The 25225-nt window shown below is 55.9% G+C and overlaps 3 protein-coding genes across 8 annotated transcripts; 1 reads left to right on the top strand and 2 right to left on the bottom strand.

Annotated features, from left to right (window-relative positions):
* Positions 1-971: 971 nt before the first annotated feature.
* Positions 972-6233, bottom strand: FCN3 (ficolin 3). The gene is given in 8 exon segments (XM_042953736.1): positions 972-1253; positions 2081-2215; positions 2324-2453; positions 3719-3846; positions 4236-4280; positions 4636-4731; positions 5001-5082; positions 6228-6233. Coding segments are annotated over 8 exon segments (864 nt in total). The 3' UTR covers positions 972-1011.
* A 1506-nt stretch (positions 6234-7739) lies between these two features.
* CD164L2 (CD164 molecule like 2) lies at positions 7740-11947 on the bottom strand. 3 transcript variants are annotated; one of them, XM_042953064.1, is made up of 6 exons: positions 11779-11945; positions 11147-11314; positions 10975-11046; positions 10323-10367; positions 8626-8770; positions 7740-8068 (listed from the first exon to the last, which is right to left on the bottom strand). In XM_042953064.1, the coding sequence occupies exons 1-6, from the start codon at positions 11864-11866 to the stop codon at positions 8062-8064; spliced, it is 525 nt and encodes a 174-aa protein (XP_042808998.1). In that variant the 5' UTR covers positions 11867-11945; the 3' UTR covers positions 7740-8061. The 3 variants fall into 3 exon arrangements, with proteins under 3 accessions (XP_042808998.1, XP_042808999.1, XP_042809000.1); XM_042953065.1 differs by lacking the exon at positions 7740-8068 and having other exon boundaries at positions 8622-8770; positions 11779-11946; XM_042953066.1 differs by lacking the exons at positions 7740-8068; positions 8626-8770 and adding an exon at positions 9799-9950 and having other exon boundaries at positions 11779-11947.
* A 157-nt stretch (positions 11948-12104) lies between these two features.
* GPR3 (G protein-coupled receptor 3) lies at positions 12105-21983 on the top strand. 4 transcript variants are annotated; one of them, XM_042953062.1, is made up of 4 exons: positions 12105-12248; positions 14297-14613; positions 19928-20850; positions 21680-21983. In XM_042953062.1, exons 3-4 carry the CDS (start codon positions 19933-19935, stop codon positions 21866-21868), a joined length of 1107 nt encoding a protein of 368 aa, XP_042808996.1. In that variant the 5' UTR covers positions 12105-12248; positions 14297-14613; positions 19928-19932; the 3' UTR covers positions 21869-21983. The 4 variants fall into 4 exon arrangements, 3 of the variants coding, with proteins under 3 accessions (XP_042808996.1, XP_042808995.1, XP_042808997.1); XM_042953061.1 differs by having other exon boundaries at positions 12105-12223; XR_006206438.1 differs by lacking the exons at positions 19928-20850; positions 21680-21983 and adding an exon at positions 15116-15604 and having other exon boundaries at positions 12105-12223.
* The last annotated feature ends 3242 nt before the right edge of the window (positions 21984-25225 follow it).

Here is a 25225-nt window from a genome sequence, read left to right on the forward strand (position 1 = left end):
CCTCCTGGTGTTGGCGAGGCAGCAAACCTCAGTGGGCTCTGAAATCAGGAACTGGGGACTTAGTCTCCAAGATCACTCAGTTCCGTGACGGAGCAGAATGCAAGCCCACGACTGCCTGTCAGACTACAGTTATTGTGCTCTGTGTGTTGCTCTGCCACTTTCTAGAATGTGACTCTAGCGAATTAAGGGCTTAATAAATGCTAACTCAGTAACTGCTGTTTCGCTGCCTTGTTACCCTGCGGAAGAAAAACGGACCTTCCCTCGTTTGACTCAGAGTTCAAACGAGCCCCGAATGGGACAGACAAGAAGTAGTAGAGAATGAGAACTTGGCTGCCGAGAGAGGAGGGGGTGGAAAACAGATGACTTAGAAGGGACAGGCATGGGTCAACAGGGGGAGAAAACTGCGCAAATCCCCCCACAAAACTGTACACTTGTAGGACCCAGAGGACGCAAGGGTGCTGTCAGTGGATGCTTGAATCCTTCTGAGTCCTCCCTTAAATGCTCCTCTGGCTTCATCTTGCACACCTCCAGAGATAGAAGCCTCACTACCTTATGAGACCAACCCTTCCATCTTCCTGACTGGAAGATCTTCTTTGAATAGAGCTGCACCCCGTGTCTCTGCTCTGCCCTCTTTTTTTATCTAATTTTTTTAAATGTTTATTTATTTTTGAGAGAGAGAAAGAGCACGAGCAGAGGAGGCAGAGAGAGAGAGGGGGACAGAGAATCTGAAGCAGGCTCCAGGCTCTGAGCTGGCAGCACAGAGCCCGATGCGGAGCTCAAACTCACGAACTGAGATCATGATGCGAGCCGAAGTCGGACACTTGGCCAACTGTCTGCTCTGCCCTGTTGAGTTTTTCCCAGTCACTAGAAGAGTCCTGCAAGCCTGGAAAGGGTTAAAGTGATTTTATTTTTAAACGTGGACAGGGGAGCAGAGGCGTTTGGCAATGGGGAGTGTAGCCCTCGGTCCGGAAGCTGTACAGGATAGATAAGGGTGCTGGCTGCCACGGTGTCCTAGCGAAGCATCATGTGAACCTTGCGGTAAGGGTGGCCCACGCCCCGGCCTGAGGCCCAGTCGATGCCATACTTGTGAGCGGCGGCCTCAGACGTTGCGTAACGCCTGTTGAGATTGGACCGGTAGCAGGATCCGTACCACCAGGCACCGTGGACAGTCACGGCACAGTTGCTCTTGCTCGTATCGTGGTCAGCATCGTAGGTGGTAAAGGGCTTCCCGTTGTGGAGGCTCAGGGAGTCTCCTGACAGGGGATGGAGGCACCTTGGAGCCGGGCACCATGCCTGGCACCCTTGAAGGGATGATCTCACAGGAGCCTCAGAGCCACCGTGAGGTGGACGTTATCAGGCCCCAGGAGGAAACAGCAGTACCAAGGAGCCAGAGTGTTCTCCCAAGGTCACTCGGCTAGTCACGGTGGTACTGGGACTTGAACTCGGGACTGCGGCTCCAAGGCCACTTGCTCCTCCCTCTGCCTTGTCTCCCTCCCAGAATCCCCAGCTCCCATCAGCAGCCTGAACAGCTCTGCCTGGGGGAGCTGGGAGGGACTTCTCAATGCCCGGGCAAGGGGGATCCTGAGGCACGTCCCCACAACCACTTCCCTCTTTGAAGTCTCTCCTCAACAGTCACTGTTTCTCTGAAAAAGAAAAAAAAAAAAACAAAACCAAAAAACCAAACCTTCCCTGCTTCCTCTTCTGAAGCAGATAGGGCAGATGCTCAGCAGGGCCTCAGATGGCTCCCACATCCTCCCTCCCTGCCTCTTCGCCCATTTTACAGGGGAGGAAACTGACAGGGGAGGAAACTGACAGGCAAGGAGCTCGCCCAAGGTCACGCTGTTAGTAAATGAAAGGGCTGGATTCAGACTCAGGACTGTTGGCCTCCAGAGCCCAGTTTCTTCACTCCTGCCTGCACCATTCTGTCTCACGGGTGCCATTTCTCAGATGAGGAAACCAAGGCTCGCAGAGGGGAAGAAATTGCCCTGGGTCCGTGATGGAGGCCGTGGTCACACTGGGAGTGGATCCAGCCTCCCTCACCTTCTTTCCCTGCTCTGGGCCCCACCTCGGGTTCACTCACCTGCAGTGCCCTCCGAGAACTTGCCCAGCACCAGCTGGTAGTGATCTGCCTCCCCGAGGAGGCGGAAAGACTCGTAGCGGGCAAAGGTGTGGTTGCCAGTGAAGTCCTCCAACTCTACCCGCAGCTCCCAGGTGCCTGGAGGGAAGAAGGAGGCAGGGGTGGAGGAATCCTCAGATCCAGGGTGAGGATTCAGAGTGCCAGAGAAATGCCCCCCAAACTCCCTGGGACCTGCTGGGAATTTACCCTGAACAGCGAGCTGGTGCAAATTCTCATTCCCCAGTCAGAATTCAGACTCCTGGCTCCCAAAACCTGCTTTGTAGGCGGACCAAGAGCGGAAGAAATCCACGGACCCATCCTGTCGCCTCTGGAACACCTAAGGAGGCAGAGAAGGCCAGCTCAGCAGCCATTACTCCAGGCCGGGCAGGTCATGAGGAGAAGCCAGGGGTGGGGTGGTGGGGGTCTGTGGCAGCGGAGAGTGGGTGCACTGTGAGGGGAGGGCAGACACCTGCCCCCTCTTTGGATTGGGGGCTTGTTAGTAACGTGTAAGTCCAAGTGACTTCTGTTTTTATTTTCTAAAGATTTTTATTTTTTTTAGGTTAATCTCTACACCCAACGTGGGTTCAAACTCACGACCCCAAGATCAAGAGCTGCACGCTCCACCGACTCAGCCAGCCTGACGCCCCAATCTTTGCCTGTGAATAGTGATGAACTCCACATTCCCTCACTAACTTCTACGGACACTCAACCTCTTGCCAAAGCCTGACAAGTCCCAGGGAGACTGAAATGATTGGGAACATCCGCCCTGTCCTTAGAGGACGGTCAGTCGTGCGGGGATCAAATTTGATCAAGTCAGGTCAAAATAACCTCCTTAACTTACTATGGGAATCGAGATATTAGAGCAGAGAGGTCACCTCCAGAGGTGCAAGCTCGAGTCCTGGCCTTACCCTGATGTCCCTCGGTCCCCACTGCAGGCTAAGCTGTCCTTAGGCCCTGCAGTTTCCCTCCTCAATATCCTTCAGTCTAAGCACCTCCCCTTCCACTGTGGCCCGGGGCCCCTGAATTCCTCCTGACCTGTGTCCCTGCCTCCATCCTATCCCCCACTGCCATGCACCTTCCATGGTGCAGCCTGAGTCTTTTCCCTAAAACGTAAGTCTGATCAGGTCCCTCCCCTGTTTACAACACTTTCATGGCTGCCCGTTGCCTCCGGTGCTCCTCAGTCAGTTATTCAATGCCCTCCGTGAACTGGCCTTTGCAGAGGCCCTTAATCCGTCCTTGACCCACACCTGTAGACATTAGCTGGCCTCTTATCTGCTCCCAGCTCATTCACATGGTCTCCTCAAACCGTCTTGTGTTCTCCTGCCCCCCTGTGTGTTTGTCTTTCCTTCTACTTGGAATGCCCTTCAGTTCCGCATCTACCTAGAGAACTTCTATACAGCCTTCAAGGCCCTTTCAAATGGCATCTCCTTTGAGGAGCCTTCTCAGACTTCCTCAGGCCCTCTGGGAGCTCAGTAAGCATTGGTCCGGGAAGGACTGAAGGAATGCTTTAGCTCCAGAGGGCTCTGGCTCCCCCTAGGGTCCAAGAGGAAGAAGTGCCCACTGGGCCTGGCCTCTGAGCCCCGGAGTCTCCCTGGCACTCACCAGCCAGCCACCCTCTTTGGTGTCCATGTCACAAAAAACTGGGAGGGCTCTGCCCTCGAGTAGGCATAGACGGTACCAGCCGCTCAACGTGGCACCCCGGCTCCGCAGCTCCTGGCAGTTTCTGGGGCCTGGGGAAGGAGAGATGGGCTGAGATGTGTTGCCACAGTGTCTCGCAACCCTCACCCTGCAGGCAATGGAACAGGCCAAGTGTGGGACCCCAGGAACCCTCTCGATGGCTCCTGAAGAGGGACTCTACACAGGGAGTCTTTCCCCAGGGAAAGACAGAGTGTTGGACCTGAGGTCTGAGTACTCCCAAGGGAGGGCCCTCAAACCCAAGGGAGGGTGCCCAGGCCCCTTCCTAATCTTCCCCTCCTCTCCCAGCCTTCTACCCCCCCCCCCCCCCCCCGGGGGGCGATCATAGTGGATTGCTGAACCATGGCTAAGCAGAGACACCCCTCTCTAGTCCAGGGACAGAAACAAAGAAAGCAGAGGAAGTCCATGGTCCCACACACTCCACCAGGCTCACCCTTGGGGCCCATCTTGCCAGGTGGTCCAGGTTGCCCTGAAATCCCAGAGACCAAGGTGCCTTAAGTCCCACCCCATGCCCAGGGCCAAAAGGCAATGAGTGACTTAGAGGCTGAAGTCGGATCCCAGCTGCAGTCCTTCCTGGCTCTGTGATCGCGGGCACACAGTTTATCATCTCTGAGCCTCACACCCCGCTCAGCAAACTGGGGATAGAACCAGCTACCTCACAGAGTCAAACTTGGGGTGCTGGGCATCCAGCCCACGGCCTGGCACACGTTAGGTTCCTTGCCTCTTGGTCATGGCCTCTCAGCACAGACAGTAACCAGTAACCGCTGATCCCCAGCCTGCCCAGTTCACCCCGGGTCCCTGCCTTCTCCCCCGGCATCTCTCACCTTGAGGGCCTGCAGCTCCTTTCTCTCTGGGACTTCCTGGGGCTCCAGGACAACTGGGCAGGAGGACCACTTTGCTGGCTTCCAGTCCCCTGGGGTCTGCAGGAAGAAGCAGGGCCGGGTGGCCACAGGGTGGGCATGGGGGAACGGGTATATCTCTTCCAGGCCCCTCTGCGGTTCTCTTTCCATCTCCCAGATTCTAGCTGTCAGGACCCTTGCCTCCAGAGCTGCACCATTTGCATCAATTTGCATACATTTACAGTCCAGAGCCCACCCTGCTCCTTGCAGCTCCGTGAGGTTGGGCGGGAGAAAGACCCCCAGGGAAGGAGTGAGGGCGGGTGGGCGGGGAGAGCATCTTAGGCTGCTACCTGGGCAGTTGGGGTGGTCCTGGCAGGCTTCCCAAGCAAGAAGAGCAAAAGGGAGAGTGGGGTCCACAGTAGGCCCATCTTGCTGGTGCCCCAGAGGATACCAGTTTATAAGGGGGCCAAGCTGGTGGGAGAACCTGCACTCCACAAGTCCTGCTGGGTGCTGTTTGTGCGTTGCCTCTGGTCCTTACACAGCCTGGCTCATAGTCATTATTGGCCTCGGGTTACACGCTTGGCACAAAGCAGGTGCTCAATAAATATTGGTTAAAGGAATGAATAAACAAGGAGAAAATGAGGTCCAGAGGCAGGACGTGGCTTGTGCACTGACACTTGTCTGCCTGGGCCCACAGAGATCTTGCCCAAGCGCCCCGCCAGGGAGAGAGGCACTCTTGACAAGGGGACTTCATACCCACTCTCAAGTCTGTTGGGGAGCCCCTGGCAGGGCTTAGGAAGTAGTTACTAATATAGGCAGACCATTGAGTGGGCAGACTGTGCAGGGCAGGTCTGGAGGCTAGGAGGCCAGTGAGGGGGCAGTAGCCACAGTCCAGATGTGAGGACTGACGACTGAGCTGGAGAGGGACCTCAGGTGACAGGAAAGCAGAGAGAAGCCTCATTTGCTTGTTTGTTCACTCATCCATTCTTTCACTCACTCATTCATTCATCAAACCTTCCCTGAAAGCCTTCTCAAGCCCTCTCTTCTCAGTGCTTGTGGGGGCAGGAGGGCTGGGGTACAAAGCGGGTGTCAGAAGGTGGGGGCCGAGCTTGCCAGACAGGATGGGTCCATGAGATGGACTCTGAGATCCTGAAATTCCAATTCAAGGGATCTCTCCTCCCCACATTCTTCCACAGGTGGGCCAAGATTTGCAGACAAGCGTATTTATCATGTGCTATTTATAATTTAAAATTTTAAGTTTATTTATTTTGAGAGAGAGAGAGAGAGAGAGAGAGAGGATGAGTGGGGGAGGGGCAGAGAGAGAGAGAGAGAGAGAGAGAGAATCCCAAGCAGGCTCCGCGTTGTCAGCAGGGAGCCCGACTCAGGGCTCAAACTCAGGAACCATGAGACCATGACCTGAGCCAAAATCGAGAGCTGGACGCTTGACCGACTGAGCCACCCAGGTTACCCCTGAAATGTGCTGTTAAGCATAATTATTTCTGGGGAGTGGGACCAGGGGGAAAGGGTTTCTCACTCTTTCTATAAAAAAAAATCTGTATCGTCCTTTTGTTCCTTACAGGCATTTACTACTTTGGAAAAAGCAAACATCCGAAAGAAATTTCCTTAACTGATGGTAAAATCAGAAGGAGGTGGGGGCATTTCCTCCCTCAGCTCTGGAAAGGATGGGCATTATCCCTGCCAGCACTAAGTGCTGGGTGGAGAAGCCAAGGGAGGGCGATCCAGGCAGGAGAAACTTCGTGTATAAAGCCTTGGAGAAGAGAGAAAGCCAGACAGGCTGGGAGCAAGGAGTAGATCCGAGTGTTGAGAAAGGGGCGCTCGAAGGGGAGGCTGATGTCGGAGACGGGGGCTTTGGTGGAAGCGTGGAAGGGGAGGGGCGAGGAGGTGACTGTTAGGCATGTCGATGGTGGCACGAGTGGGCAGGTGAGCTCTCTGTGAGGCCGAGGAGGAGCCGGAACTGCTGCGGGCCCCAGGGTCCCTCAGTGCCCTTCCAGCTGGAGTGCAGGGAGGCCGGGCCCAGGGGCAGGAAGGGGCGCGAACGCTGTGGGGTGATGGCGTCTGGAATGCGGATTGAGCTTGTGCATCCGCTCTGAATCTTCCCCAGAGCCCACGGAGACAGACACTGCTGTCACCCCACTTTACAGATGGGGAAGCACGGCCAGGGCTGGGAAATAACTTCCTCCAGTTCACACAGAGCAGTCAGGCTCCACCCGCTGACCTCGCCACCATCACCCTCTATGGCCTCTCCACTCCACTTCCTGGGACAATCATGGGATGAAATCAGATAACACCGTCAGACTCTTAGCCACATGCCCTGTTTCCAGCAAGTGCCCCCGCAGTGGGAGATGTTATCAGTCAGGGAAGACTTCTGGGCAGGGGTGGGGTGAAGTGGGGTGGGAGAGAAGCGGAGGAGGTGGGCATGGGAGGGCAGGGGCTTTCCAAGAGGACCTGAGTGAGGAAGGCCACGAGTACAGAAATGGCTGTCGAGTCCCGGGGGCATCTCCACCTTGGCATTGGGGCAGAGACCTAACTTTAGGAGCCGAGAGAGCCCGAAGATGCCTCTGTGGGGGAATTCTGAACTTCTGCTTATTCTGGAGTCAGAAAAACCTGGATTCAAATCCCAGCTCTCCCCTGTCCTACTGCATGATCTTGAGCAAGTGTATCTACCTTTCTGAGTTTCCACAGACTCATCTATAAAGGGCGGGGGAAGAGGGCTAAACACGTATAACAAATGAAAATATTAAAAAAAAATTTTTTTTTAATGTTTATTTTTGAGACCGAGAGAGACAGAGCATGAGCAGGGGAGGGATAGAGAGAGACGGAGACACAGAATCCGAAGCAGGCTCCAGGCTCTGAGCTGTCAGCACAGAGCCCGGTGCGGGGCTTGAACTCACGAGCAGTGAGATCATGACCTGAGTTGAAGTCACACGCTCAACTGCCTGAGCCACCCAGGCACCCCTGAAAATGTTTTAAAAGGCGGCAGTAACAGTCCAAGGTTGAATTCTCATTAAGGAGAGGACAACAGCTGTACCCCAACCCCAACAAATCCACACAGCCCAAGACACAGGATGTGAAGCACCGTGCTGGAAAGAATTCCTTTATTTGGGGGCAGTGCCAGGTGGGTGGGAAGAGGCAGGCACAGACCCCGTGCCAGGCAGGGGGCCCACAGGGATAATGGATAAGACGCGAGGTGGTTGAAGGATGCTCTCAGCCTCAGGTACCAGGCCCGGGACAGGAGGGGATGTCAGCTGCCAGGCACTGAGCCTGCTTAATGCCCACAGGGGCCAGAAATCGGTGGCCAAAGTTCTTCCCACCCCGGCACCTACAAGGGGGCCGAGAGGGCAGCCTCTTCGTCCTCCTTCCCCTCAGTGTGGAATCCAGGCCTGAAGGGGGTCAGATTCTGCAGAGGCCAGACAGAGAGGGCACTCAGGGCAGTGGCCCTGCCTCAGCCGGGCTGAGGACCCCCACCCCCAGGAAGCAGGCAGTGGCTGGAAGAGCACACTTGAATGGAGGCTGCAGCAACCCGCCCCACCGCACGCACACGCACGGCACACGGGGGCCTCAGAGCAGCCCCCCTTCTTAGAGGAAACCCAAACTGCACACACATCCCAGGCTCCTGCCTGCGGCCCCAGAGCTGCAGAACGAAGGCTTGCCTGGGCTCCGTCACCTACTGGTTCTCCTCTCTGCTGGCAGCATGAGGGACAAAGACAGATGGGCTCAGTCGGGCTCTCAGACACAGGGTCCAGGCTGAGTCCTGGCCCCAGCCAGCAAGGGGCAGAGAGAACCCCACATGTTGAGAAGCGTGGCTCACATGGGCGATGATGTGGGGAACACACTGCCCTGCCCTTAGTGCTGCCGCATTGAGAAGACAGTGTGCTGGCACTTAAAGGGGACCTAAAGGGCAAGAGTCAGGTGGGGGAAGTGAGCTGAGACCCTACTGGCAGGCCAGGTACTCACAGTGTCTGGTAGGTGCTGTCCTTGGCCTTGAGGAAGCGCAAGACGAAGAAGGCCGCTGCCTGCAGGCTCAGCACGAGCACGACGCCCCCAATGAAGCTGGCCCCATCAAAGCCAGGGCCGTGGGCTTCAGGGACTGGGGGGCTCCCTGCAGGGTGCAGGTCATAGCAGGCCACTGTGGACCGGGATCCTAGCCCTACCCCAATAACCAGCACAGGTCACCTGGAGGCCCCAGTCCTCCAAATGGGAGCCTTGAACAGCAGGCTCAGAAGTTCAGCCCAATCCTGTGGGCAGTTGGGAAGCACCTGCTGCGAGGGGCAGTGCCTGGGGCAGGGGTGGGTGAGGCCTTGGCTCCAGCCCTGGCTCTGCTCCCAGTTGCTCTGTGGCTTGATGTCTTTCACGTCCTCTCTGGGCCTCAGGATCACATGGTCCTGATAGCAATGAGCTCCCTTCCAGCCCCCCTATCCCACGCTGGCCAGGCAGGGTGAGGGTAGACCCAGAAGTTAAGCGTCTAGAGCCCTTCAGCTGAGAGTTTCTTTTGGCCTCAGGTCTCAGGGTTCAAAGCCCAGATGCAGATGATATAGTCCCTTTTCAGGACTCCTAAGTCCCCGGACCCTGGAGTCCCCCAACATCCGGGCCCTTAGAGAAGGAAGAAGGGGAGGCCCACACCCTACCAAGTGGGTCCATGGAGACCGGACGATGTGTGTCAGAAGGAGAAGCTGGGTTCTGAGGGTGAGATCTGTCCAGTCACCTCACAGTTAAGACAGAGCCAGTCTCACAGCATCCCCTGACCCTTTCCCCTGTCCCGTCTTAGGGCCCACGGTTGCCAGGCTGTCTGGGTGGCTCCCAGCTGTGCCATGTCAGCCATCAACTCCCACCACGGATTCGATTTCAGGCCCCAGGCCAGGTGCCAGGGCAGGGCAGGACTGGTGGCAGAAGATCATTCTGGGGCACTGCAGAGGGGCCCAACTAGGAGCTGGGTCCTCCTCCTGGAGGGTATAACTTGTGTAAGGGGGCCTGAGAATAGGAAGGGCAAAGGGGGTCCCAGCTACAAGCTCAGGGAGCCCCAGAGAAGGACACTGGGGGAGGAGGAGAGGGAAGAAATGAGCTGCCCAAGACCGATCTGGGGCTCAGCCGGAGGGAGCTGGGCCATCAATAATTCAGCCTCCAAGATCAAGTTTCTGGCTTTAATTAACCAAAAGCCTCTGCAGCCATCCCTACCAAGTCTGGTGACCTCCAGGCCCTGAGGGACAGTGGGAACCAAGGGGCAGAGTTCTTGCTTCCGCTCTGCCAGGAACCTGCTTTGTGACCCTCTCTGGACCTGGGGGCTGCAGTGGGCAGGTAGTCACTGCGCTACATCTCGTTGGCAACCTGAGCCACACACCCTTCAGCACCAAGGGCAGGTTCTGAGAGTCAGCCCGAGCTCCCAGAACTGCTGGTGTTGGGGAGAAGGGACGGCAACCATCATTTCCCGATTGTTTCTATGTGTCAGACATTGAACTAGGCGCCGTACACCTGCTCATAAGATTCTCGCAGCAACTCTGTGAGGGATTACCCAACCCATTTTACAGATGTGGAAACTTCTTCTCAGCAGAAGTCACAGGGCTGAGGTCACAGAGCATGTAGTGCCTGAGCCCGGCTCTGTCTCTGCTGGCAACTCTAGTCCTCCCACCGCTACCATTCCCCCAGGTAGCACCTACCTGTTGTGACTGTCTTTGGTTCATAGGTGGGGTGGTGGTGGGCAGCTGGAAAGACAAGGGAATCCATACAAAGCCAGCCCTCCCATTCTCTGACCCCCACCAAGACCCCAGCCCAGGCGAACGGCCGGACTTCTGACTCAGATCAGGCTCCCTGGTCCGGGTCCAGGTCCACCTGACATACTTCCAAGCCTTAGTTCACACAGCTCTTCCACCAGAAGTGGCCTCTCTCCATCTCTACCTTTAAGGGTCATCTCTGATGCCACCCCCTCCAACAAGCCCTCCCTCCCCATTCCCTTCGGAACTTCTGATTCTGAAGTCCTGTGTTTTAAATTAGGCAAGATAACTCCTCCATCCCCCTCTACGCATCTGTCCTGGACCCTCTGGCTGTGCCAATTTTCAGATGGGAAAACAGGCCAGAAAGGGGAAGGGATTTCTCAGTGAGCTAAAGGCAGAAACGCAAGTGGACCCCACTTCGTGGGCAGTCTGCTCCCAGATACAGACGATATAGTCCCTTTTCAGGACTCCTAAGTCCCCAGAGCCTGGAGTCACTGGAGACCCTGGAAAGAGGCCGATTCCTTCCTGAAGGGCAGGCTCTAGCTTGGGGACACCGTAGTCCCCTCTCTCCAACTTAGGCCAGTGGGAGTCCTCTTACCTGGACACGACTCTGAGCGGTTGTAGACGGAGCAACCTTCCTTGACCACCTCAGCTCGGGCCACACAGTGTCCTGGTGGGAGAAGGTGTAAGGGCGGGATCTGGGGAGAGCGGCCAAGGCTCTGAGGTGCAGAACTGGGGGCACTCGACTTGGGGAGGGCCCAACTCCATACCTGGCTCCTCTGGCTGACACTGCTCCCACACGCAGCCAGAGAGGTTGTGTGCTTTGTGCCCCTCCACACAATGCTCACAGAGCTTGAACTGTTTGCAGGCCCCTGGGACAGCTGGCCAGATGTTCATGCGGAGCAGGGCTCCCCGCCCAAAGCCTCGAGCTCCTTTACCTGGGAGTGGGAGCAACTCCTTGAAACTGAGCTGCAGCCGCTTCCCCACTACCGTGGCTCTCCCCCGTTTACACACATACACTCACCTGGATCCGCTAAGCCCCACTACACACCTGGAGTTTCCACAAACACATGGCTACACACACCCACAACCTCCCCCACATTCATCCAGAGTCCCCTTCCTTTGCATACACCTGGGGTTCCCTGATCCATGTAGAACTGCTGCCCCCAGACACACCTGAAGCCCCTAATCCCCCAACCCCTGGAGCCTGTTACATACTCCTAGCTCCACACAGGGCTAGAACCCCCTTCGACTACCCCTAGAGCCCCGAACTCGTCTGGAAAGTCCCCTCCTGCCCCCCACCCCCAGGCCAGACTGCTCCAGAAGAGGCGGCTGGATGAAGGGCACGCTCCCCCTGCCCCAGCCCGGGCTGGGCCCTCAACCAGATCCTGGTCCGCGTTACCAGCCACAGCGAGCTGGGCACACAGGAGGAGGCAGCAGCAGCCGCCACAGAGCGCGGCCCGTAAGGCGCGGGGTCCCGGCGCGGCCATGGGCGGGGCGGGGGCTGGGGGTCGGCTGAGAGCTGGTGTGATGCGTCCCTCCCGGACTCGGCTCCGCTGGGGTGTGGGGAGCGAGACCCAGGCAACCTGGGCGTGGCCAGGTGGGCGTGGCCATTCTGGGGCGGAGCCAGTGGCAAGGCCGGGGTGGGGCCAGGTCGTCGGGGGCGGGGCCAGGTAGGGGCGTGGTTGATGGGTGTGGCCTGGTGGGACTCGGTTGGGCGATCTGGGGCGGGGCTCGGACAAAAGGGGGCGGGATCCAACGCTAGCCTCACACCTGGTTTTGGGAGCCCCCACCAACGGCTTCACGAAAACTCTGCTCGGTGGAGAGTTATTATCCCTACTTCACAGGTGAGGAAACTAAGGCTCAGAAAAGGTGAGTGGGTAGGCGGAGGTCACAGTGGCAAAATCTGGATTCCACGCGAGGTTACTTCCTCGCAGGCCGGGCCTTGTCGAGCGAACCCCACCAACCAGGCTCCACGACTGGGGGACTGGCTTCAGCTGGCCCCTAGGCTCTGGCTGCTCGCCTTGCTTCACCCCTTGCGTCGTACTCTCTTCTGCCCCTCAGCCTCCCACGTCTGCCTCCAACCCACCACACTCTCTGGTCTCATTATTTTTTTTTTTTAATTTTTTTTTTTTAACGTTTATTTATTTTTGAGACAGAGAGAGACAGAGCATGAACGAGGGAGGGTCAGAGAGAGGGAGACACAGAATCGGAAACAGGCTCCAGGCTCTGAGCTGTCAGCACAGAGCCCGATGCGGGGCTCGAACCCACGGACCGCAAGATCGTGACCTGAGCTGAAGTCGGACGCTTAACCGACTGAGCCACCCAGGCGCCCCTGGTCTCATTATTAGTAGGACAGTTGGGACTTTACACAGCCTCCCCTTCAGCCTCAACTCCTGCCCTGGCACCGGCCTCTTCTGGTTCTTCCCCCTCTACGGCTACTTCTCAGGTTCCTCGGAGGGCACCTCCTCTCTCTCTTTCCCCCCTCCTCTTTCACGTCCACTCTCCTGCCCCTTCTCTGCTGCTCCTCCTTTTCCTCTTTCCCCCTCTTCTTCCCCGGTGGCCCGGTTCCTTCCTGAGCCCTAGTCCACCTCTCCTGGGGCCATTTTGGCCATTCCTCTGCCATTAGTTCCCATCTGAAAGCCATCAGGTCTCATAGCGTCATCTCCAGCCCCCTCCCCAGCTGCCACCTGTAACTAATACATACTTACACTTTTGACCTCTTACTATTAGCAGAATATACATTCCACTAAGAGCTTTTACCTGCAGCTTCTCATCTAATGTCCACAACTGCCCTCTAGGCATGGGTTTTGTTATCCCCAATCTGTGGGCTTTGGAGGTAAAATCAGGGGCACCTGGCTGGCTCAGGCAGAAGAGCACGCGGCTCTTGATCTTGGGGTCGTGAGTTCAAGCCCCACGATGGGTGTAGCGATTACTAAAAATAAGCAAGTAAACTAAAACAAAATCACCTGCTCAGGGGCACATAGTTGTAAAGAGGGGGGCCAGGATGTAAGCCCAGGATCCAGTGGGTCCATCTGCTTCATGGGCACCTCCACCTGAGTATGCCTCAGGTCTCTGAAACTGCCCTCTTTCTCTTCCCCACTCAGGGAAGCTCCCGAATCGAAACCAAGATCTCGTCTCCATCCCCTCTCTCTGTCTCAGCCACATCAGCTCTTTCCCTCTTCAGAGACTTCGTACTGGTGTGCCTTCTCCTTGAAACTCTTCTCTTCTCTCTTCAATGACTTGTTCCATGACCTCCCTGCTTCAAAGAGGGCCCCTGGTTATTCTCCATGCTACTTCCTTTTTCCTTCAGAATATGTATCATATGTATAACGAATTACTCTTTTGTTTCCTAGGCTATAATTCCTATGAAGGGAGAAACCGCGTTTATCTTCTTCTGTAGTTAACTCCCTATACACTTAAGGGCTAAGTAGGTGTTTATTTGGGGGGGGGGGTTCTTTTTTTTTCTTTAATATGAAATTTATTGTCAAATTGGTTTCCATACATCAGCCAGTGCTCATCCCAACAAAGTAGGTGTTTATTAAGTAACCATATTGTATCGTGTTGTGACTGTGTACATGTTAGCCTGTCCTTCTGGTCTGTGAGACCCTCAAGGACCCCCTAGTTAATATCATGTTAAGTGTCTACTTACAGACTGTGCATCTTTCCCCCATCAGAATGGAAGCTCTGTGAAGAAGCCAAGGATTTTTGTTCATTGCTGCATCCCCTGGGCCTAGAACCATGCCTGGAAAATAGCACAATGCTCAATAACTATTTATTGCATGTTGAAAATGCAGGGATGTGGGGGTGCCGGTTTGGCTCAGGTGGTAGAGGATGTGTTGATCTCAGTGTTGTGAGTTTGAGCCCCATGTGTGGCATGGAGTTTACTTACAAAATAATTTTTTTTTTTTTTTTTACAGAGAGAGAAATAAAATGCAGGGATGTGGCCAGATCATCTCTCTGTCCATAGCACCCACTCGAAGCCCAGGGAATTTTCAGTGAATACTGGCTGAATGAACAAATGGGTCTATGCTAAGAATGTGTGCGCTGATGATGCCCAGATTCTTGGGGCTTGGACACGGAGCTTGTGTGAATATTATCTGTGCCTCGGACACACACCCACCGCCAATGAGAGCCTAGGCCCATGGGATTCCCCTGATCGGAGAATGGTGAAGGAAGAAGTCTTACCTGGAGGCGAGTGCTCACGGCCATCTGGTGGTCACCTGGGGAACTGCAGGTATTGTCAGCCCTGGTTAAATTTCACTCCCCGCTGCTTCAGGGGAGACGGTGATGTTTAGGATAGAATGGAAGGCACAGCGGATTTGGCTACACATACACTGGCTTCAGATCCCAGCTCTGCCATCTACTCTGTGATTTGGGGCAAGTCCTTCAGCTTCTTTAGACTTCAACTATGAAATGGGGATGCAGGGTTGTTGTAAGCCCTTCGATCTAGTCTGGCACCTGGTAGCTGGAAGGGACCGGACAGGGTATCAGCGGTGGGAAGGAAGCAAGGAGGTATGGCAGAGGGCATAAGGAGGAAAGAAGAGGAGGGGCCGCACAGTAGCCCTTTAGAGAAGAGAGACCCAGTTGGCAGTGTTGGCCTCCATCGTCCCATTGATATAGGGCAGTTTGGAGCGTGGAGAGAGTGCCCATGTGAGAATCCATAACTTTGCTTGAGTCTCTGGGGTTTCTCATGACTAGAAATATCATTGCCCTCTTCTCTTTCCTGGCTGCCTGAGGACCAACTTCCATCTTGAACTACACCGTAATTCTATGGATCAGGGCGTTCTAACCAACCAACTACTTCAGTGGAAGCATGGTCACTGATGTTCTTTGCCCTGAGAAGGCAACAGTACCTAAGACAGAACTTTGAGAAAAACTAGCCAAAATGTACAAGACCACACCAGCTGTCATCTTTATATTTTGAGTCAGAACCCACTTTGGTGGTGGCACAACTGGCTTGGGCCTGATTTACAATTCCTTGGATTATGCAAAGAAAAATGAACCCAAAGAGAGCCTTGCAGAACGTGGGCCGCATGAGAAGAAAAAGACCTCAAAAAAACAGCGAATGGCACAGGAGAACAGAATGAAGAAAGTCAGGTCTCCACACAGGCCAATGTTGGCGTAGACAAACAGAAGTAGTAAAGATTCTGCCAGGGACGCCTGGGTGGCTCAGTCAGTTAAGCGTCCAACTTCAGCTCAGGTCACGATCTCGCGGTCCTTGAGTTCGAGCCCCGCGTCGGGCTCTGGGCTGATGGCTCGGAGCCTGGAACCTGCTTCTGATTCTGTGTCTCCCTCTCTCTCTGCCCCTCCCCCGTTCATGCTCTGTCTCTCTCTGTCTCAAAATAAATAAAACATTAAAAAAAAAATTAAAAAAAAAAAAGATTCTGCCATGACTATCTGTGGTGATTGTGCAAACTTTTCATGAGAGGATTAATAAGCTATGAACATTTTTTTTGTTTTTTTTTTTAAATGTTTATCTTGAGAGAGTGCATGCACAAGTTGGGGAGGGGCAGGGAGGGAGGGGAGACAGAGAATCTGAGGCAGGTCCCACACTGTCAGTGCACAGCCTGATGTGGGTGGGGCTCGAACCCACAAAACGTGAGATCATGACCTGAGCCGAAATCAAGAGTTGGATGCTTAACCGACTGAGCCACCTAGGCACCTCTACTTACTGAGAGAGAGAGAGAGAGAGAGAGAGAGAGTGAGAGAGAGAATGCGTTCACGTGAGCAGGGAGGAGCAGAGAGAAAGAGGGAGAGAGAGAATCCCAAGCAGGCTCTGCGATGTCAGCACAGAGCCCAAAGCTCCATCTCATGAACCCATGAGATCATGACCTGAATCGAAATCAAGAGTTGGAAGCATAACTGACTGAGGTACCCAGCCGCCCCGTCTTTTTTTAATGTTTATGAAAAAAAATTTTAATAAAGAACCATAACTGCTACTGAGAATGACAGAAGACAGTCCCTCATGCCACTCTTTCCTGCCTACCTCCCAGCCACCTTTACGCATCCCTGAGACCAGCTGGATGGTTGTTGGAACCCAGCTCTGATGGGGGAGAGAGCAGATACCTGAGGTCTGGGGGACTGATGGCCCTGTATTCTCTCTCTATGGCGACCCCACTCTCTTGACAGTGTGCCTATCATTATTCTCCTCTCTGTCTAGATGCTGCTTTTTACTTTAACCATCCAATCAACAAGTGTTTGTTGAACGCCTACTATATAGCCAGGTTCTGTTCTCAGCCCAGAACAGAACAAAGTCTCTACCTTCATGAAGCTTACATTCTGGTGGGGCTGACCCGTAGTAAAAAAGAAGCTACGTGCATAAACAGATAATGTAAGGAGTGGTTAGTGCTCTGAAAAATAAGAAATCAAGGAAAGTGGGGGAGAGAGTGATGGGGGGAGGGGTAATCGAGGACAGATGTCAGGGAAGCCTGCTTCAGAAGAAGTGACTTGAAGGCAAAGTCCTGAAGGAAGTGAAGAGGTTCTAGGGAGAGGGAGGAAATTGGCAGGGACACACTCATCCATGGCCTGTGCCCTCAGCGGCCATGTTCCCTGGGGCTTTTTTCCTCACTCTCCGCTCCCTCCCCTGCGTGGTATCATCTACCCCTAGAACCTCAATTATTACCTGCACATCTGTGCCTCCCAGGCGTCCTCCTCCTGCCAGGTATACAATTGGCAGCCCACACAGCCAGTGCTGATATGGCACCAGGCCCTCCCAACAATCCTGAGGTAGACACTAACATTATCCCCATCTCACAGACGACAAAACAGACACAATGGGCCTAGGAAGCTCACCCAAAGTCACACAGGAAATGGAGGAATTGGGATTTGACCATCTCCACCCCCAACTCGCCACACCCAACCTGAACCGCCTCATCTTCCCCAGCTCCTACCGTCTCCTCTTCCCTCTACCCTGCCACTGGCCTGTCACCCCCTCCCCCAACAACTACAGGGGTGTCGTGTTGAGGGAAGAACAACAGGCCCCGGTGGGGCCTGGGATCTGAGCCCCTCTCGATTCCTTAACCCCTAACCTGATCCCTGCCCTCCACCCCCACCCCACACGCCCGGATGGTTGCACTGAGGACCAAAGCTAGAGACAGAGGAAGGAGAGCGGCCAGTTCCTCTCCCCCTGGGCACATCTGGCACATCTGGAAAAGTCAGCTGGGGGGAGTGTATGTCCCCGGGACAAAGGACAGGCAGGGACGGGGAAGACGGAGCCCCTTCTCCATACCCCCCCACCCTGCCAGGATGCCTAAGGTGGGAGGTCAAGAGGGGCCTGCTCAGGGGACTGAGCTGCCAGGTTTTCTGCTTCCAAGTTCTTCCCGGCTCCCCCTCTCCTGCTGCTTCGGGGAAGTGCCCCCCACCCCCCACCCCTGCTGGCTTTCCAGATCCCTGAATAAATAATTCAGGGTTTGAAATCTTGCCAGGCCCACCTCTCCCGTGCTGGGAGGGCGCTATTGGACTGACATGAGTGACGTCACCCAACTCCTTATCCCAGCCCCAGCATCACGAGGACCTGCCCTGACAGCAACTCACTTGCCTGGTCACTGTCCGCCTAGACCGCGTACCCTGTCCCTCTCACCCTGGGGCTCATTCGCCACAGTCACCTGGTATCTTCATTCCAGGACCTTACAACCCTCTTCTCGTTGTTTTGTCACCTCAGTCAGTACCTCAACACTTGTGACAGGGTCATGGTGACCCCAAGTCCTATCATCTGGACATTTCCCTTCACCACCGCCTCTGACACCCTGGGATCCCTGAGCCCCATCACGTCAGTCACCTGACCCTGCTCTGGTTGCCCTGGGGGCTTCCCTTTCTATGGCACCGTGGCCCAATGGCCACCATCCCCAAGATCCTGTCACCATGCTCATACTGTCACCGCCACCCACTTCCCTGCTCCCTCGCGCTGCTGTCACCATCACCTCAGGGCCCCATCATCTTGGCAACCCCCGTCATCCTCGCCGAGGACGCCCATTCAGCCTCATCCCTCGGTCTCCGTCACCCGAATCCCGTCCGTCTCTACCACCTGAGGGGTCCCATCACCCCACAGCCTTTCCGGGGCCCCTTTCTGCTCTTCCTACATATTCCCCGCAGCCTCCCTGCGACTGCTCCGAGGCTCTCCCACCAGCGCCCCCCGAGACCCCGGCCCGCAGAGGGCGCCGCGTCAAGGACAGCGCGGGCCGATTGGGGAGGGGGGCGGGGCCGCGGCCACGGTCGCTTTTTATGAATGGGGGAGCGGGCGGTGCGAGGCCTCATTACTATGCCGCGCGACGCGCGCTGCGCCCCAGCGCGACGCACCCATTGGCCGGCCGGGCCACTTACGTCACCGAACCGGTGGCCGGGGGCGGGGCGGGGCGGGGTGACTCACGCCGCTTCTCCCGCGGCCGCGGGGGCTTCTCCGGGTCCGCGCACACCCTGCGCCGCCCGGACCCGAGCAGAGCTTCCCCGCGGCCCGGCCACGCCGAGTCCCGAGAGGTGAGTAGGGGGCCCCGCGCGGGCACCAGGCGTCCGGAAGGGCACGCAGGATGCTGGGGCACTGGGTCCGCGGACAGGCTCCCAGCGGCTGGCCGAGGTCGGAGGTCGAGACCCGGAGCCCAGAATCTGGGGTAGCAGGCGGGGACCCAGTGTCCGGGTGCTGAGAGCCGTCAGCTGGGTGACCCCGCGCGGGGTGCGCACTCCTCCAAGGCCCCGAGGCCCTTGAAGGGACTGATGGTCCTATGAGATTGGGCCGGTGGGACCGGCAGGAGGCATCTGGGGCAGGCACCCAGGCGTCCGAGCCGGAGGAGGTGTCTGACTTAGGGATCCAGACTTACGGACAGGATGTGGAGTCAGGTCCAAGATCCAGGTGTCCGGGCAGAAGGAGGGGTCTGACTCAGGGATCCAGGCCTCCAGCAGAGGGTGTCTGTTCCAAAGATCCTGAGACTCAGGAAGAAATAGAGGTCTGGCGGGGACAGAAGTCTGGGCCGGTGTATGTCGGAGGTGGGGCTGAGTTCCTAGGTGGTGATACCCCAGGAGTGGAGAGTGGGGGCTGGCAGGAGCTTCACGGCGCATTCCCTGGGGGCGGAGCCTGGGACTGGCAGTCCAGAGAATCGTGAGGGGTCTGGTGAGCCTCAGAAACTGAGCGTCATCCTGATCCGGAGGAAGTAGAGCTCCCCTCAGTCTAGAGATGTTTCCCTTCCCGGGTCCTGGGCCTACCTCGCATCTTCTGGATCCTGTGGGCCCCCATCCACTAATGGTAGTCCTTCATCTGGTTCTTCTCTGGTCGCACACGTGGGAGAAAGAGGCCTCAGGACCCAGGGGTTTGGAAGGGAGAGTGAAAAGACCCAGGCCTGGGGTCTGCTGGAGACCTGCTGGCCTGGGGGTGTGTATGTAGGGGAGACAAAGGTATTCTGGAAGGAGCCCTGGGGCATGACTGGGGGACAAGGCACTGGGACCCAGCCAGGTATTCTGAGATACTCTTACAATGTATCCTGAGTGACACCTCATCCCCTCCAGACCCCTTCACCCAGCATCCGGTCCAGCCAACTTCTCACAGGGCCTTTCTCCTACAGGTACCATGATGTGGGGTGCAGGCAGCCCCCTGGCCTGGCTCTCTGCTGGCTCAGGAAACGTGAATGTGAGCAGCGTGGGCTCAGCAGAGGGGCCCACAGGCCCAGGCGCACCGCTACCCTCACCCAAGGCCTGGGATGTGGTGCTGTGCATCTCAGGCACCCTGGTGTCCTGTGAGAACGCGCTGGTGGTAGCCATCATTGTGGGCACTCCCACCTTCCGCGCCCCCATGTTCCTGCTGGTGGGCAGCCTGGCCGTGGCCGACCTGCTGGCAGGCCTGGGCCTGGTCCTGCACTTTGCTGCTGTGTTCTGCATTGGATCGGCGGAGATGAGCCTGGTGCTGGTTGGCGTGCTGGCGATGGCCTTTACCGCCAGTGTCGGCGGCCTACTCGCCATCACCGTCGATCGCTACCTTTCTCTGTACAATGCCCTCACCTACTATTCAGAGACAACGGTGACTCGGACTTATGTGATGCTGGCCCTAGTGTGGGGGGGCGCCTTGGGTCTGGGGCTGCTGCCTGTGCTGGCCTGGAACTGTCTGGATGCCCGGGCCACCTGTGGCGTGGTATATCCACTCTCCAAGAACCATCTGGTGGTCCTGGCCATTGCCTTCTTCATGGTGTTTGGCATCATGTTGCAGCTCTATGCCCAGATCTGCCGCATCGTCTGCCGCCATGCCCAGCAGATTGCCCTCCAGCGGCATCTGCTGCCCGCCTCCCACTACGTGGCCACCCGAAAAGGCATCGCCACACTGGCCGTGGTGCTTGGCGCCTTTGCTGCCTGTTGGCTGCCCTTCACTGTCTACTGCCTGCTGGGCGATGCCCATTCCCCACCCCTCTACACCTATCTCACCCTGCTCCCTGCGACCTATAACTCCATGATCAACCCCATCATCTACGCCTTCCGCAACCAGGACGTGCAGAAGGTGCTGTGGGCCATCTGCTGCTGTTGTTCCTCTTCCAAGATCCCCTTCCGATCCCGTTCCCCCAGTGATGTCTAGCCACATCTTGGTGACCCTTCAGCCCTGATCACTACAGAATTCCAGAATGTTAGGTCCTCCAGGGCTTTGTTCCACCCCACCCCCCACCCCACCCCCTCCCAGCTCCACACCCCGAAGACCCAGCTGGTTCTGGAGTTCTAGGACATTGGGTGTTTCACAGGATTCTGTTCAGATCCCTACAGGGCCCAGCTGGCTCCATGGTTCTCGAATGTTCAGGTGGCCAGGGTTCCACTCAGAAATGTCCCACAGCCCAGCTGGCTTGGAGTTCCAGGATGCTGCTGGGGGTTTTACAGTGCCACTCCAAGTCCCTGATCTTCCCCCTCCCTTGACCTTAATCATGTCACTTTACTTTTGAGTTTCTGAGCTAAAGAGTCAGAGAGGTTAGTCACTCAGTTGCCTAGATAGGAGAAAGAAAGATGTATCTCTATATATGTGCACATACAAAAAGAGTATCTATTTATAATTTATTTATTTACTTATTTATTTATGAATTTATTTATGGGTGGTAAGGGGAAAACAAGAGACCTACACCTTGAAATCCAGGCCATACCAGGGTATCCCCAGTCCCCAGACCCCCATTGCTGACCTCAGTTCCTAGAGGGGGAAAAGGGAGAAAGAGAAACCACGTATTTTGTTATTATTTTTGCTTATTTTTTATCAAAGAGATCATAGAAACCAGAGCCTTCTCCCCAGGCCCGCCCCTCTCGGGTTTGCTGGGAGAACACACCAGCCTCTGGTTTTTTATTTTTTTAAGAAGCCATCACCTGAGCAACCGAGAATTCCTCTGCGCTGGGGGCCGGCTGCCCTCTGGTGGCCGTTTGGGGGAAACTGCAGCCCGGCCAGGCTGCCCGGACCGGACCGCGCGACCCCACCTCCACTCCAGCCTGGCGTCCAGCGCCACAGCCAAGACCTGGGGGCCAAGCCCCACCCTGCGGTGCCCTAGAGGAGGCAGGGTGTGAGCCAACACCTGATTCCTCTGCCAACCGGGGTATGGCCTCCAGTGCTTCCCTAATGCCATCCCTGACCCATCCCTCAATAAAGAATGATTTTGTGATAAATGTTTGTATGTGTGAAGAGGGTGGAGTGGGGCTGATGTGGGGTGAGCCCCGAATGGGAGGGTTAGGCCAAGCCTGGGAGCCTGAGAGATCTGGGGAGCTGGAGACCCAGAGCGGCGTGTGGCTCTCAGGTGACATCCCCACCCCTTTAGAGGATCTGATGAGCCCCACTCCTCTGCTCAGACCAGGGCATTGCCAAGCAAGGACCCCCATCTTATCCTGGGGACAGGAACCAGGGTGCTAGACCCATCCTGGGTTGAGGATGCCCAGCTTAGCTTTTGTTTGGAGCTTTAGCATGAAGTAGATGCTCAAAGCATGTCCATTTCCTTAATAACAGCTCCGAATTGTGGGTGTTTACTGTGTGCTAGGCACGGTGCCAGCACACTACATATGTTACCACATTTACGCCAAACAAGCATCCCATGGCACAGGTAATCCCTTCTCCATTTTACAGATGAGAAAACCGAGGCTGAGGGAGGGCTGCTGACTGGCCCAAGGGAACATCCATTTCCACAATCTGTGCGCTCTATTGGCCAACAGCCTCTCATCTCCTTCCTTCCCGAGACTGGTTTGTATTGGGGTTCATTCTCGGGGCCAGAGGCCACATTTGGGAGGAGGTTGGATGGAATACGGTCATTCTGGAGCTGAAAGAGCTTCTCTCCTATCCAAAGGAGAGTGATGGTAAATGTGCGCATGTACCCTTGTGTGCATTTGACGACCTAAGTGTGCAGGACCCTGAGCGTGGGTGTTTGGGAACCAGAAAGAGTATGTTCACCAGGCAAGGGCAGGAGCAGGTTTTTGGGAGTGTGGCTAAAGAGGAAGCTCTTGACTGAAGCTTCTCAGCCTCCCAGGCCTCACAGGTAGGCAAAGCCTAGAGATGGGACCCTCGGAGCACACCCCTCCATTGTACAGATGGGGAGACTGAGGCCTGGAGAAGAACAACCACTTGCTCAAACCCACACAGCTGCTCCAGGCTAGGACTCAGGTCTTTCTCCATTTCTCCGGCCAGAGCTCTCTCGCCAAGTATTCAAGGCTCCTTCCCCATAGTGGCCACAGGACTCCAAGGGGAGTGGACATGCCAACAGGGGCTGGGTCAGAGCTGGTGGAGGGCAGACCCAGCTCCAGTGCAAATACAAAGCAGGGAGGTCCCGTCAGGTCAGGTGGAGTCTTTCCTTCCCCACCTTCCTGGAAGGTCCCCAGAAAAAGACCCCCACTGAGCAAACACCTCCCCCATGCCAAGCTTTGGTGCAAACATTTCACACATCACCATGGCCTTTTCGGTGATGGCTCTCTTCCCATCTTACAAAAGAGGTAGTTGAGGCTCTGAGAGTAGAGGCTCTCATTCATTCACTGCTGTCCTTATGGACAACTTGAATTTCAGCTCGGGGAGATAGTAATAAGGAGACAAATTTAAGATTTGGCAATGTCAGAGAGTGAATAATCCGCAGAGAAAAATAAAGTAGGAAAGGGGGCCACAGGGAGTACATGTACTCTGTAAACAAGGGCTCCCAAAAAAGGCCTCACTGAAGGGGACATTTGATCTGCTCAAAGTCACATAGTAAAGAGTTGAACTGGGATTTGAACCCAGGTCCATTTGAGTCCAAATCTGTTTGTTTCCCTGGGTAAGGGAGTGAGTTTCAAGAGCAACTCAGAAACAGCAAAAGCAAAGAAACTGCGGCAGGGAACCCTTTCCCCAGGCTGAGGAGAAGTTGGGGGTCTCCAGACTCCCCCCAGACCTCTGGAGTGGGCAATGTGTAGAAGGGCCTCCTTACTGCCTCTCCCGTGTCCGAGGAGCCCCGCCAGGGGAGACCAGGTGCCCATACTATTCTGGGCAGACTCGGCCTTTGGCCTCCCCTTCCCAGCTTCGGTATCCGGGGCTCAGCAGAGCCTGAGCCTTTTTGTCTGGGAGGGCCTGGGGGTGCCCCGTGCCGGGGGTCCTCCTCGGTTTATCCGGGTGTGGTTGTGTGGTAGATCTGAGGCATTTCTGGGCGCCTGCGGCTGGGGTGTCTCTGCCTTGGGCTCTGGGCCCACCCTGAGGGATATCTGAATCTGCCCCTTGGGTTGCAGCCTGTGTGTGAGGTGGAACTGGCTGGCTTCTCCTTCTTCCAGGGATCCTGTAGATACAGCTGAGGTCCTCCCTGTACCCCCACCCTGTGCTTCCTCCCAGGAAGCCTCCTTGGCTGAGTCCTCCCATGGCCGTGAAGATGTGCTTTATGCAACATACCTTGCCACACTTCTCGAGTAGACATTATAGAGCTTGACCTCTTGTCAGCATGGGGGCCCCCCGAAGGCAGGGCTGTGTGTCCCCTTGCAACTGAGGGTCCCTGAGAGAAGGGACATGCCTGCCCTCTCAGAACGAAGCGTTCTATGTCTCTTTCAGCCTCAATTCATCTGGTACTCAGCCTGGGGCTGCTCAGCACTGCATGCCTGGCTGTACGTGTGTATGTGTGTACCTGTTTTTTGGGGGTGTCTCCAAGCCCCTGACACTTTTCCAACCCGGTGCCTGATCCCACCCTACCACAGAGGCTTGGGAGGGTGACCTAGGCAGCAGAAGGGGGAGTCCCCAGGATTGGGGGGAGGTAAGGGCTGGGGTCTAGAGCCCTGCCTTCCTGCTTGGATAGGCCCTAGGGCCCACCTTTCCTCCTCTTCTTCCCAGGTCCTGTGTGGGGGAGGGGAGGAGCCCTGAGTGCTGAGCCCCCGCTGGGGCCATGACCGCCTCTCCCTGCAATAAGTGAGGAGACAGCAGCTATTAATATAAGATGAGTTCACGGGCTCACAGCTTCCGCGGGCTGGAAAACAGGCTCCCGGGGCTGGGGGCTGCGGCAAGTCTCATCGTCTGTCAGATTCTCTCCTGGAGCCCGGAGCCCGCCAGCCCCACGTTCCCTAGCTTCCTACATGCTGAGGCCTGTTATACATGCAGACCTATGAGTACACACACATGGGCACACACAGGCACACATGGGGGGGGGTGTCCAGGCCCCTGGCCAAACACACATATGCACATACATCCAGACATGCGTGTACACCCAGATGTATTTGCACACTGGTACATACACAGTGTGCACACAGATATATCACTGCACACATGCTAATCGACTTCACGTGCACATTTGCAGGCAGATATACCTACTTCAGTGTACGTACATGCCTTCACACAGAGTATACACACAGACTTACCCCTGTATACACATGTGCACGAGGGTCCAGACATGCTTGCATACCCATCTGCACACCACTGCACACCC

Source organism: Panthera leo, chromosome C1 (assembly GCF_018350215.1).
Source record: "Panthera leo isolate Ple1 chromosome C1, P.leo_Ple1_pat1.1, whole genome shotgun sequence".
NCBI classification, from domain to species: Eukaryota; Metazoa; Chordata; class Mammalia; order Carnivora; family Felidae; genus Panthera; species Panthera leo.